Source organism: Phycodurus eques, chromosome 1 (genome assembly GCF_024500275.1).
Source record: "Phycodurus eques isolate BA_2022a chromosome 1, UOR_Pequ_1.1, whole genome shotgun sequence".
Taxonomy (NCBI): Eukaryota; Metazoa; Chordata; class Actinopteri; order Syngnathiformes; family Syngnathidae; genus Phycodurus; species Phycodurus eques.
In genome coordinates this window covers 24939957-24954234 of record NC_084525.1, presented here as the reverse complement: position 1 = coordinate 24954234, position 14278 = coordinate 24939957, and the positions used below count along the sequence as shown (strand labels likewise).

The following is a 14278-nucleotide window of genomic DNA, read 5'->3' as shown; positions in this document are numbered from 1 at the left end:
GGGCTTCAGCTAGAGTGACAGCAGACTGAAGCACGTCAGAGAAACATATTGCATCACTAAAAACCTTATTACATGTGAACAGAAGTCTAAAAAATTCGGGTCAATTTGAGCGAGCAGGCTGTGCATCAACACTTCTATCGGTGCTGTTTCCTGCCGTTATTTATTCAAGGACACAGGTAGTCTGTCAAGTACTGTACGGCATGCCACGTGTTGGCGTGCCCACCTGGTTTTACTCAGTCTTTCAAGTTCTCTGGGTGCACTGTCATACATTACCTTTTTTTATGGAAAGCAATTTGGTGTGAACATATGGTGTGAGACAAAAATGAATACAGTCTTTGCAAAATTACAAAGAAGCATTCATTTTCTGGTACGGCTTTGATTGTGTCAATAAGAACAAAATTAAGGGAATGGGCATTACAACGAACGTAAAAGGGCTGATTCGCCACCTGTTTACTACGAGCTTGAACAGCTGAGTGCTTGCCATTCAGTACTGAAGCACCATCATTAGCTTAACCAGATAGTTTTTGTACTCAAGGCCGTACTTGTCCTGAGCACTAAATACAGCTGTTCTCTCCTTCTTGTCTTTACTTTCATCTGCCAAAAGCTCTCTTTAATGATGGATAAGCAAACCATTTTTGATAGGGTATCTAATATTTCTGAATGTCGTGACTTGTATATCTAGCACTGCGAGGCCCTCTTGGCTTCTTTTTAACCAAATTCATAAAAAGAACAATAATAATATTCTTTGGCAAGAATAACTAAAACCAAGCCGACTCGCTCACAGTGGCGACCAAGGTCATAGAATGAATCACTTCGTACAGTGATTCAGTTGAGTACGTCCACTTAAAAGATTCATTCGTTGGAACGACTCGTTCTCGAACGATACAACACTACTACTAGCCCGCAAGCCCGCTTACAGCCACATGCGGTCGTTGCACTGTTAAAGCAGTACTTTTTAAAATTGATATGGGCTGATGTCAACCATCCTCCGGGGGCCCCTTTCAGCCTTTTGTTGGTATGATTGTAATTGTTAAAACATTTTGTTTTAGCACATACATTTTAAATAGTGGTAATTGTGCTCTGCAGGTTTCTCTCAACATACTGAAACCATTTGAGCCATAGAGGAAGAGAAAAAAGTGAGTTACACGACTCAGCATAAATGAAGTCATCAAGCGAATTGCTCTGACCATGGGTAGACCTAAGGTAAGTCTTCAACTTTTTTTTCAATCTTTTCAATATGTTCAGCCATAATTGAGTGTCTCTCAAAACAATGCAGCCATGTTAATCATGATCAGAAAAGACAGAGCCTACTAATATCAAACCTTTTTTTTTTTTTTTAATTGCACAGTGAATGAGTGGTTAGGACATTGGCCTCAAAATTTTAGAATTTTTTTATATTACATAATATATATATTACATGTTGCAACTAAGTTTGTTCTTGACTAGTTAACATAGCAGCTAACAAAGCTAGCATGTACGCTTGAGCAAAAACGTTAACATTCACATTGATTCGCAACCCTGTTACTGTAATTACAGTCATATAAAAATTACTAAAATACTGCAATAGGTAGTTCACTGTACACACATCCACACTTGACCTGGCCCACTTCTTCCATCCATCCATTAAAAGAAGAGAAGGCTCAACTGCGCGTTGCATTCCGGTCCACCCTGTCCATTGTGGTCCTAATCCAGGTCAGAAAGTTTCCAAGACGTGCGAACACGCCATATTTGCCGCTGGCAGCGCAGCCCTCACCCCAACTGACCACGCCCGTCAGGTACCAGGTTCCCCGGTAGTGGACCACGAAGGGACCGCCGCTGTCCCCGCTGCAAGCGTCCATGCCGGCATCCACGTAGCCTGCGCAGAACATGTTGTCTGTGATCACCTGCAGGGTAGGTGGCGACACGCTATTAGCATGGTGTTAACAATGAGAGTGTGACGCTAACGCTCACCTGCTCCGTAGACTGTGTGCAGGTGCGGTGTTTGACCACCGGGAGCGCCACCTTCCTGAGGAATCGGGAGGATCGGCGCAGGTACTGGGTGGCCCCCCATCCTGTCACCAGGCCCCGGTTGTCCTCCTGAAGAGACAGAAAAAACAAAAAGAGAATTATACATTTTATATGGTCTCGATATCACGAGTGGGTTTGATAACGTATCCCCATTACAAATGGGGGTTCACTGCAGTATAGAGGTCAAAAGATTAACATTAAAGTTAAGTGTTTTGACTAAGGTAAAGTAGTTTATTTTAATTTATTTAATTAGTTTCAAGTTATTTTTTTTACAGTGCAAAATCACACTGAGAAGTCCAAATGCACTTAGTAATACTAAAAACAAGTACACACAGCTGCATCAACAATATTAGTTTACAAATACTGTACAATATCTGAGCATCACAAGAAACAAATAGATATAAGGGTGAAACTTAAGGCAAAAGCCGCGATCATAAGGTGGCCCCAGTTACAGAGGCCCTCATTCAAAGTCAAAATGTTTTGGGAAGAGATGTGTTTTGAGTCTAGTTTTAAATAGTTGGATTGAAGGAGCACTAGGCAGAAGTTGATTGCAGAAGAAAGGAGCATGATAAGAGAACGCCCTACTTCCTGATGTGTTTTTATGAATGCGTCGGAGAGTGAGGTTGCTACCGTCTTGTGAGCGAAAGGGGGATGGCAGGGACAGTAAAGAGGTAATTAGGTCTGAGCGCTAGTGCTTGGCTAGAAGGCATTTGTAGGCCAACTGATGACATATTTGATTTTCTGCCAGATTTTGGCCCGTCCACATTTAGGTTGAAACCTGCGTGAGCCTGTTGATGTCACAGGATACTTCCTCGTTAAATTAGTAGGTGTTCTGCAGCGTATTTGTCGCCTATTTTGAAAGTCTGGATGTCTTTTTTTTTTTTTTTTTACAATAACGACTAAAAAGAGTGAGGTTAGATACATTTCAGTGGGCTTGTTTTGTTAAAATCGTTCACTGTAATGCTTAGTTGCACAAGGAAGGCAGAGCATGAGGTAAGTGCGTGCAGATTCATTTCCGCCTATAGACACGGGTTTGGTCAGCTAGTTGTATTTTTTGCATCGCTCATCTTTGAAAAAGAGTTTGGAAAGAAAATGTAACACAGGCGTGTGCTTTTGTGAAGTTAAAGGCTTTTTGTATGGTGGTGGTGTCATGTGACTGCGGCAGACTTTAATGGGATAGCTGGCTGGTGCCATGTTTGTACCATTTTAATTGATGACAGTGTAATAAATTAGCTATTTTTTTAGCATATTAAATTAGCGATTGAACATAATTTTTGGGTGCCGTTGTGTTGATGGCCGTGTGCAATGATAAATGATAGCAATATAATGTATAATACCAACTTGAACAAAGTGGTGTTCTGAAACTCAAGCAAGATGTCAGTTTTTGTTTTTTTTTATATGAAAAGCTGTCATTTTGGAGGTGGGGGGATTCCACCCAACAGCGACGATATATAAAATATGAGTAAATACTGCCACTTTAGTACATTTCTTTGTCCATACCGACTGTGCAGTGAATTTGGTCTCCTGCTCCGTACATAAAGAAAACTAGTGAAATATAGGCCATCTGGATGCGATAAGTCCTTTTTAAGCGTGCTGACGTGGGCTGACCTTGAGCAGGTATTTTGACAGGTGGGGATCCGGCAGGCAAGCAGGGATGGCGGTGGGCCCCCTGACGATGGGCCGGGCCAGGTAGAGCAGAGCCACATCGGAGTCCATAGTGAACTCATGGAAGTGAGGATGAAGCACAACCTGCTCGACCGAAATTCTTTGCTCGCCAGGATCACGACGCTGCTTGTCGTAGTCGCCTGCACACACAACAGACACAACACATATAACCTAACTATAGCTAACATGTGGGTAACACAAATATATCTAACCTGTGGCTAACATATTCTTAATAGTAAACCTATGGCTAACATATTTGATCCTGCAGCAGTGGATAAATTACGCTAGCACCACTGGAGACGTGCAGTCGTCGATCATGGCAGCCAGATGTGTCCGCTTGTGTTGATGATACATGCTAACATTAGCGTGAGGGTGTCAAGTGACCTATGGTGACGTGGTGGGCAGTTTGCTGGAAGCAGTGCGCAGCTGAGACCACCCAGCGGTCGGACACCAATGTTCCTCCGCAGAAACCGTGACCATCTGCACGGCGGATGAGAACCTGAAGGCAGCACAGATGAGAGGAAGTCACAGATTATATGTGCAAGTCTGAAGTGTCAAGTCTTAACCTTCAAGTTTCAAGCAAGTCCTAAATTACTGTGGTGGAAATCAAGCAAGTCAAGTCTTCACTTGGATTAAACAAGTCATGATTCAAATGTGGAGCGCATCCTGGAAAGAACTCTTCCCATCACGGAAAACAGAACGCTTCCAATCTCAAAAACAGAACTCTTCCAGTGCCTGAAACGGAACACTTCCCATCCGTGAAACAATGCATCCCCTACCGGAAAACGGAACACTTCCTATCCCAGAAACAGAACTCTTCCCCATTCCTGAAACGGAACGCTTCCCATCCTGGAAACAGAACTATTTCCATCCTGGACTGAATTCTTATCATCCCTGTAACGGAACGCTTCCCATCCTAGGAACAGAACTCTTTCCACCACAGAAACGGCGTGTTTCCCCTCCCACAAACCAAACCACTTTCCATTTCTGAAATGGAATGCTTCCCATCCCGGAAACGGAAGGCTTCCTATCCCTGAACTAGAACTCTTTCCATCCTGGAAACTGAACTTTTCCCATCCCGCACGTTACCTCACCTGCCAGGGACTTCCTCCCGGTCTCGCCAGGGCTCCCCCAACAATGCGAGGGTTGCGTAGCTGGTCGGCATTGTGAGTCCAATTGAAGCGGATGGCGTGGTCATCATCTAAGATGTCATCCATTACCACGGTGACGTTGGTGTCGTCCAAGATAGCGTCTGTTTCCATGGTGACAATGGTGTCGTCCAAGAAGGCGCCCATATCTGCGGTGAAATTGGCATCCTCCAAGATGGTGTCAGTTTCCACAGTGTCGTTGGTATTATCAGAGAGCCTCAAGAGGGAACGTCCTCGCTGCAATGCTGCCGGCTGCTGGACACCGCAGGGAAACGCCACTGAGCGCGTGCAGAAGACAAACCATACTTAGTTTTATGGGCACGTGTGTGTGTACGTGTGTTTGTGTTGTCTATCACTGTGTGTTTTATTTGTGTGTGTGTCTGTATGTTCGCCACAGGAAATGATGTCACAGATGTGGGCGGAACCTGTCTTGGAGCAGCTTTGTCCATCAGAATCCAGCTGGAAACCTTCAGCACATCCACACTGAACACCAGTGCCCCCTGGCAGGTCTGTGCAGTACTGCAGGCAGCCGCCGTTTCTATAGCCGCACGACAAAACTTCTAGATGATGCGCCGGCAGTTTGGGACATAATTCAGGATTAGCTCTCACCCTTACTATTCAGATGCTCTCATTCACACTACTGAAAGGCTCTCATACGTAATACTGATTTTTTTCCCCCCCCCGCTCATAAACATTTGTCAAATGCTCTCATAAACAACAGTGAAACACTCTCATTCACATGACAGAATGGCTTGTGAAGTCTGAGAGCAAATCTTGAATTATGTCTCTAACGGCCCCTCATACCGCTACAGGCACAAATATACACTTACACATTTACACACATATACACCAGTGGTGGGCAGTGAGTTTGGGACCTAGGCCAGTGACTTAATCCACCTCTCAATAACACCATCACATTGCAAAAATAATGTAAAAAAATAAAACGCTACACATGTATAACTGTGTGTGTCATGAAGGAATAGACAGAAACCATCCATCAATTTTCTTCCGCTTATCCAAGGTCGGGTCACGGGAGCAGTAGGTTTAGCTGGGAAGCCCAGACTTCCCTCTCCCCAGCCACCTCATCCAGCTCTTCCGGGGGTATCCCGAGGCGTTCCCAGGCCAGTCGGGAGAAATAGTCTCTCTCGCGTGTCCTGGGTCGTCCCCGGGTTCTCCTCCCGAAGGGACATGCCCAGAAAACCTCACAAGGGAGGCGTCCAGGAGGCATCTTAATCAGATGCCCGAGCCAACTCATCTGGATCCTCTCAATGCGGAAGAGCAGCGGCTCTACTCTGAGCCCCTCCCAGATGGCCGAGCTTCTCACCCTATCTCTAAGGGTGAGTCCAGACACCCTATGGAGGAAACTCATTTCGGCCGCTTGTATCCGGGATCTTGTTCTTTTATAGGTGACGGTAGGAATGTAGATCGACCAGTAAACCTTGAGAGTCGCCTTTCGGCTTAGCTCCTTCTTCACCACAACGGAGCGATACAAAGTCTGCATCACTGCAGACGCTGCACCGATCCGCCTGTCGATCTCCCGTTCCATTCTTCCCTCACTCGTGAACAAGAACCTGAGATACTTGAACTCCTCCACTTGGGGCAGGATCTCATCCCCAATCTGGAGAGGGCACTCTACCCTTTTCTGACTGAGGTCCGTGGTCTCAGATTTGAAGGTGCTGATTCTCATCCCAGCCGCTTCACACTCGGCTGTGAACCGTTCCAGTGAGAGTTAGAGATCACGTTGATGAAGCCAACAGAATCACATCGTCCCCGAAAAGCAGAGATGCAATACTGAGGCAACCAAACCGGACGCCCTCTACGCCTTGGCTGCGCCTAGAAATTCTGTCCATAAAGGTTAGGAACAAAATCAGTGACAAAGGGCAGCCTTGGCGGAGTCCAACCCTCACCGGAAATGAATCAGACTTACTCCCAGCAATGCGGACCAAATTCTGACACTTGTCGTACAGTGGTGAATAGACAGAGGCCATATTTGAGGATGAATGCCATTATTACCAAAGCAAGAAACACACTTAATTTGTAGCTTTAATAGCAGTGGTCACTAACTGGCGGACCGCGGGTCGCGTTCGGACCCAGAAGCAGTCCCATACGGACCCAGACCATAGCCAAAAAAAGAGTTATAATTAAAGACATACGGGGTACGTCTATTTTAAGCGGTGCAACATATTACAGGCGTAACGGTAGTGACGAACCGTACCGACCAATCACATGGGAGTTCAGACACCCCCTTCAGCCAATCAAATCAGATCTCAGGCAGTAATAACTGACTGCGCACAGACCAGGCAGAGATGAGGAGAACTGTAGCAGAAGAGAGACAAAGAGACTCAGAGTGGAAGTTTAGTTAAAGACAGAGAAACACCATTCTTAAACAAAACATAAAGGTTTTCAACAAACATAAAACTGCTCTGTTGTTAAGATTTGTTAAATTACTATATGTAAAATTGTTTAAGACTTCACTGTTGTGTCAATTTAGATGCTAAACAGAAAGGGGGAACTCAACTTTATTTTTCTGAAGTAAAGCACTTTATTTGTACACGTCTAACTTTATATTTGTATTTACTTGCTCTTATTTTGAAATGTGCAGCCCTACTTTTATTTAGTAAATGAAAGAACACACAGTTGTTCTCATATGTTTGATTACCCGGGCAGAATTTGTAAGATGCGTACAATTCTTTAAAGAAAACTTGAAGGACCAGGTGAAACACGTTTAATTTTATTTTTAATGGGATTCATATTAAACTGTCAGGCATTTCATAAAGGCACAATCATTGAAAAAAAAAATAACCATAAAAAAAACAATGATGGTCCATGTTCAGTCATCAGTCATATTTTAAAAAACAATATTTCACAAATTCTGCCAGGGTATGTAAATTTATGAGCACAACTGAACATATCAGGAGTCTTATTTATTTGTTTAGTTCTGTGTTACATGACAATAATAAATGCCAGAAGGTTCTTTGATTTGACAGAAGTATTGATTAAAAGCAGATGTAGATGACTAGGCAGGCTATTTAAATATATATCACAAAAAAATAGACACTAAATGATCTTTCAGACCTTTACTTCAAGAAATTTTCTCTATCTGAACCTTTTAAAATATTTGTTGAATACCCCTGCTTCATAATCTTTATACCTCTGTAGTCATTGTAGTGTATAAAATACAATATAGCAGTTCACAATCAATATTTATATCTAATAACATGTCAAAAACGTTAAAACTTGAAATAAAATATATCGTAATCACCGGAGATATCGTAATCACCATCCCTGATGGGGACGCAGCAGACGTCCTTCCTTTTCTCCTGCCTGTCTGTGTTAGCTAACTCATACATGCTGCTCTGAAAGTGCCCCAAAATCCTTTTCCGGGTTGAAAACAGGTCAGACAATAATATGCTGATTGACCACGCCCCAAAATTTCAAGGTTTTCTTTTTTAAAGAAAATAAATTGTCAATCATGTCAAAAATCATCCGCTTTGGGTAAATCAATTCTCATGCACATCTTCAGCTCAACCAATCAGAGGACTATTTAGCTGAACCACTGAACCAATTAGCTGAACCACTGAACCAATCAGAGGATAGGAAAAATTATAATTATTATTATTATTATTATTGACTCAGCCTCCGTGAGTGGTGAATCTAAAATCTGACTGGTTAGAGCATTTCAACGGTGTGTGTATGTAAGCTGAAATCTGATTGGTCAAAAAAAGAAATAATTATACATATACAATTCTCTACACGACTGGAAGCTGAGCAAAGCAGCCAAGACATGTTATGAAATTAAGACAAATGACTATTGGGGGGAAAAAAAATAATTATATATATTAGTATTATATGATAATAAGTATTATTAATTTAATTAATTGTAGTTTTGATAGTGTTTCGGCCAGGAGAGAAGGCTCTGAAGGCCCTCATTGCACACCACTAGTATATACACACGCACTTACATTTATACATGCACGTACTCACACATTCACTTACACGCGTGTACACGTACAGATACACAAGAACATATACGCATGTAAACACACAGTATGTACACTGACAAATCTGTACACACATATGGGTATTTATTTGATTATGGGCCTTTTTGTGTCCTTGATGTAAAATTTTAAGAAAAAACCTATTTGAATAGATTTTTTCAATAACCAGCAGTGGCCATATGCCTAATTATAAGTGTTTCATGTTAATATTAGTATATTTTGAGCAGTTTTATGGTGGTATTTTACAGTTTTCACCCTGTCCCTAGCACCGAGTTTGGATATATGAAGCTCTATCATTCTACTAAAAAATGCTAAAATGGTGTAACTTTGATCATAAATTCCTTAAAATATAATAGAATTAATGATTTCTCATCATATATACAAAACATTTCAAATTTTGTCTTTTATTTTTACTAAAATATGTCTGTCCCTTAAAGTTGCTGTCATTACCGCCACATTGACCATTTTCAGATCAATAAAGTTTATTCAAAATCTGATTCTTTAATTCCCTGTGTTATTTTGTCTTGTCACTCAAGTACATGCTAGGGCAGAGAGAAGTCAGACATTTTGATAACTGGAAGAGTAAGTTTTTTCCTCATTTGTACCCTTAAGTCACGTAATATTTTTATCGCATGTCATTACCAAACGACTTGTAGTGTTAATGTTTAAAGATTTTCCTGTAAAATCTTGATAATCATATAAAAATGTTGTACAGGACTAGCCAGTTAAAAGACAATTTTAAGCTAACTACCAGGATAGCACAGTTAGCTAAAAACTTTGAAATGTCATTACCGTCACGTCATCACATAGTGCAGTGTGGTGGTGATGACAGAAACGAAAATCAAAAGTGCCCGAAATCAAATAAACACCCATATAGTCTATAAGCACACACACACAAAGTATTCACGCGCGCGCACACACGCTAACACGTTCAGATTTGCACGTGTACACGTAAGGGATGGGACGATACTCGATTGTTCGGTACACTCAGTATGTTCTTATGGACCGCTGTTCCTCGGTTTTGCAATTCACTTCGCATTGACGCTTTGCGTGCGCGCATGCCAATTGTGTGTTCACCCATTGACACTTGTGACTGTACCCGGCTTGAAAGTTGCAGCTCACGGACGTGGTAAAACCTAAAACCGCTAGCACGAGTGGATGATTTGAGAGATGAAAATTTGAAGCACCGGCATCATTCTAAATTCACGTGTGGATTAATTTTGGGTTCACCGTTATATATAATAACGAGGGAGTGAACATTGCTGACATTTTATTGTCTGCGAGCTTTGCTTGAAACATGTCCTGCAGTTTTAGGGAAACACAAGCAATATGGGCGGTATATAGATCGATACTAGCGCGATGACATTGATACTGCAGTTTATCTTCTTTCGTCCGGCAATTTCCACTAGAAAATGAATGACTCAACATTTCCATCTCTGAGCAAGATTGCAAAGAAACAGCATGGGACTAATGGCAACATCTGTACCTGCAGAAATTATTTTCTCTAAGGCGCGACAGTTACAGTAAAGAGAAGTGCAGAAAAAAAGACCATATTTTCCTGTTCGGGTGCAAGTCTTTTTTTTTAATTGTTTTTTATGTGTCTTATTGATGTGTCGGTCGCGAACGAAACAGCTCTAAGATCCGGAACCTTTGAAGCGAACGATGAGAGCCGGCTCATGATTGGAAGCCGCTCTCTTCGTTCACTTTAGAGAGAGCCCACGTGATTGGTCAATGTTTGTGGCGTCGTCTCGCTCGCTCTCTCTGACTGCGCGGACAAGAGGTGGGGAGGGGCGGGAGCACACCCAGCAGCACACAGACGGGTAAGACAGAAACAGAGCAAGGGGCCATAAGAGAAAATGCGAACGTGCTGGTAAGGAATAGTTGGGAAAATTAGTCATAGCAGGAAAAGAAGTCAAATCTGGAGACATTTCAACTTTATTGACAATATAAAGGCAGTGTAAAGTCTGAAGGGGGGAAAAAAAAATCACTTATCGGGCTGGCTGCACAAACAAACTGCACAGGCACCCATCCATGCAATTAGAAGAATAAAGACAAGCATTTGAACCTGATATTAATAAAGGTTCCACTGTGTCTAATGCCACCGTTGCATATTGTTGCAATATCAGTCCCTTCTAAGAGATCCTTCTCCAAAACTGGGGACAGCGAATAATTTGCGACAGAAGAAACCAGAGCAGATCATCAAAGCTATGACAGTTACTTTCTCATTGCCAATCTTAACTACAAATAAATTATCTGAATGCAGATTTTTTGTTTTTGTTTTACATATTTTAGTTTACATTTTGTTGTGTTGTCTGTTTTGCAGTGATTCTGTTGTTTCACTTTAAATTTGTTTAAAAGAAAAAAATGTAAAGCTTAAAATATTAGTTCAATTGTTAGTTGTTATGCTTGTTTTTTATTTTATTTTATTGTAGCACCAAGTAGAGTGAATAAATAAAGGCATACCTTTGTAATATAATGGAAAAATAATGCATGTTTTTCTTTACATTAGTTTGCATGATTTTACATTACTTTTGCGTAATAAATTAATTTAAGTAACCAAAAATCTGAAGAGCCGTTCGTTCAGCTCTTTTTAGTAAGCCGATCCAAAAGAGTCGGTTCCCTAAAAAGAGCCAGAATTCTGATCACTAAAGTGCTTGGCACCTTTCAGCTACACACATTCTCTCGTCTTCTCAGATTTCTGACACACCTACCGTGCGTAACCTGGAAATATAGTATGATGTGCCAACCACCAAAAAGGAATGACTCATTGAGGTCTGAGGGTGACTGTAAATCATGGAGCATGGAGTTTTCATTAGACTTTGAATGTCATAGAAATCCATTTGGAAAATATATACCGCAGTTTAAATATGAAAATACCTTTCATAGCAGATGTGCTTTCACTGGTGAGACATGCACACCACTCTGTCTAACACTTTGCACTTTGAAGGACAGCATGTGTTTTTTTATTATGTATGAAATAAATTCAATAAAAGTAATTTAATCAGAATACTGTTCGCATGACTGAATGCATGTTTGGAGGTCCATCGATACATAAAGGAGTGTGTCTGCCTTTCTACAGTTCAGCGGTGCCCTGCAAACGTCCTCGCGCCACAGATTGGACAAGTCACTTTATTGTTTTAATGACTGACACAGAACCAAATAAAAACATATGATTCAATATCTAACTCACCATTGCGCCATTTCCATGACGAGTTGTAATAGTGGGAGCCCCTGTGCTTGAAAAAAAAAAAAAAAACTCAAAAGCCACCAACAATATGTTTGAATTGGAAAAGCTGATCACAGATGTGAAGAAAAGTCTACTGGCACCAATATTTTTCGCCATCCATTCTCTTAACCGCTTATCCTCACTAGTGTCGTGGGCGTGCTGATCCCAACTCAGCTGACTTCGGGCAAGAGGCGGGGTACACCCTGAACTGATGGCCAGCCAATCACAGGGCACATACAACCAACCATTCACACTCACATTCACACCTACGGGCAATTTAGAGTCTTCAATTAACCTTGCGTGCATGTTTTGGGATGTGGGAGGAAACCGTAGTACCTGGCGAAAACCCACACAGGCACGGGCAGAACATGCAAACTCCACACAGAGAGGCTGGATTTAAACCCAGGACCTCAGAACTGTGAGGCAAATGTGCTAACCAGTCATCCACCCATCCATCCATCCATTTTCTGAGCCGCTTCTCCTCACTAGGGTCGTGGGCGTGTTGAAGCCTATCCCAGCAAACATCGGGCAGGAACAACCATTCGCACTCACATTCTCACATATGGGCAGTTTAGAGTTGTCAATTAACCTACCATGCTTGTTTTTGGGATGTGGGAGGAAACTGGAGTGCCCAGAGAAAACCCACGCAGGCACAGGGAGAACATGCAAACTTTCTTAAGTGTGAAAGAGGAAAGGTCCACTGGAGAATAAGAGCATACTGCGCAGATCCAAATTTGACAGAGAACGCCCACATTGCCCCACCCAGAGTGCGTACCTGACATGAGGGTGCGTGAATGACAGCTTTGTGTGGATAGGATAATGCACGCAGTCAGAAAAGCACACAGCAGAATGGAGAATATGGCCGTCAATGCACAAAACACACACAGAAAATTTTATGATTCCCGCTCAAAAACTGAGGTACGGACCATAGCTGTTGGTAAGGTTACCTGTATCGTCCGATCCCTAGTACACTCACAAACACACATACACCCACACTAGTGTTAGTGGAAAGAGGTATGTAGGCGAGGCGACGGTTCGCCGGAGTTACCCAAGTGGCAGGTGCTGCCGTGGTAACGGGGTGGGCACAGACACAGGAAGTGTCCTCGCTCCAGCATGCACTTCCCACTATTCACGCATGGATTGGTCGCACACGGATTCAAGTCTGCGGAGGAACAACTTCCTGTTTACCGCGGTGGGAACATCATTGCTTCCTTTTCATGTCATCACTTCCTGTGTCGGGGTGGACTCACTTGTGTATCGGAACCAGAACTCCAGCTGGGGAGCGACAGCAGAATACAGCAGCATATCATAGCAGTATCATGAGAGAAGAAAACAGGTCTCACCGTCTTCTCCTGCGACTGGAAGATCTCGGCGGCCTCCTCCTGGGAGCAGCGTTCCTCGTAGCATTCCCGCTCCAGGTCACCGGGAAACATCTCCTCCAGAAGCTTGGAATTGGCTCGTCGCCTCCTATTGGCGGCAGCTGAGCGCAGGATCTGCCCGGCCGAGGCGCGCTGCAGAAACACTAGGCCAGCAGGTGTTAGCATTAGCATTAACGAGCAGCTAACGGCGGCCATGCGAAGCTCACCCGTGCTCTCCACCAGAGCGGCACTGAGCACCAATAGCATGGTTGTCTTGGCAACGGACGTCAACATCTCTGCAAGACACACACAAATGCGCAACGGTTAGGTTGCTTGGCTGGTTTCTTAGTAGCAAGTAGGTAGGTTGGGAAGAAGGTTATTAGTTAAGATGGACAAATAGGTAGGCAGGTCAGCTGGCTGATCAGTTGGTAGGTAGGTTGGGAGAAAGGAAGGAAGGAAGATAGGATGGATGGGTAAGTCAGTCAATAGGTAGGTTGGTGAGAAAGTTGGTAGGTAGGGTTGGTTGGTAAAGGTTAGTAGGTAGGATGGACAAATTGTCAGGTTGGTCGGTCGGTTGGAAGAAAAGATGAGTAAAAAGGTAGTTAGGAGGAAGGATGGACAGTTGAATGAATGGATGGAGAAATAGGGGGACATGTATGTTGATCTATTGATCCATCTATCAGTGCACAAGCAGGCAGGCAGAATGGTAAGGTTGGTAACGTTATTAGGTAGGCTGGACAAAAAGGTAGGTAGAGATGAGGGTCGGTCAGTCAGTAGGTAGGTTAGTAAGAAAGGTAGCAAGTAGGTTGGTTGTAGGAAAGGAAGGATGGACCAATAGGTAGATTGACTGGCAGTTAGGTTCGGAGAAAGGAAGAA

General features: G+C 42.9%; 1 protein-coding gene across 1 annotated transcript; it reads right to left on the bottom strand.

Moving 5' to 3' along the window:
• Positions 1-1286: 1286 nt before the first annotated feature.
• Positions 1287-13373, bottom strand: LOC133413998 (coagulation factor VII). The gene is made up of 8 exons (XM_061699001.1): positions 13295-13373; positions 13093-13206; positions 5195-5380; positions 4767-5125; positions 4057-4171; positions 3616-3812; positions 1951-2076; positions 1287-1883 (listed from the first exon to the last, which is right to left on the bottom strand). Exons 1-8 carry the CDS (start codon positions 13347-13349, stop codon positions 1641-1643), a joined length of 1395 nt encoding a protein of 464 aa, XP_061554985.1. The 5' UTR covers positions 13350-13373; the 3' UTR covers positions 1287-1640.
• Positions 13374-14278: the final 905 nt, after the last annotated feature.

What these genes read in the sequence shown, in the direction of transcription:
- LOC133413998 (XM_061699001.1), bottom strand. Translation starts at nt 13,349, where the DNA reads ATGCTGCTGTATTCTGCTGTCGCTCCCCAGCTGGAGTTCTGGTTCCGA. An exon ending in CGGCAGCACCTGCCACTTGG is followed by an intron (nt 5,381 to 13,092) that starts GTAACTCCGGCG and finishes CGCATCATCTAG; the next exon opens with AAGTTTTGTCGTGCGGCTAT. An exon ending in TGGCGAACATACAGACACAC is followed by an intron (nt 5,126 to 5,194) that starts ACACAAATAAAA and finishes CATAAAACTAAG; the next exon opens with TATGGTTTGTCTTCTGCACG.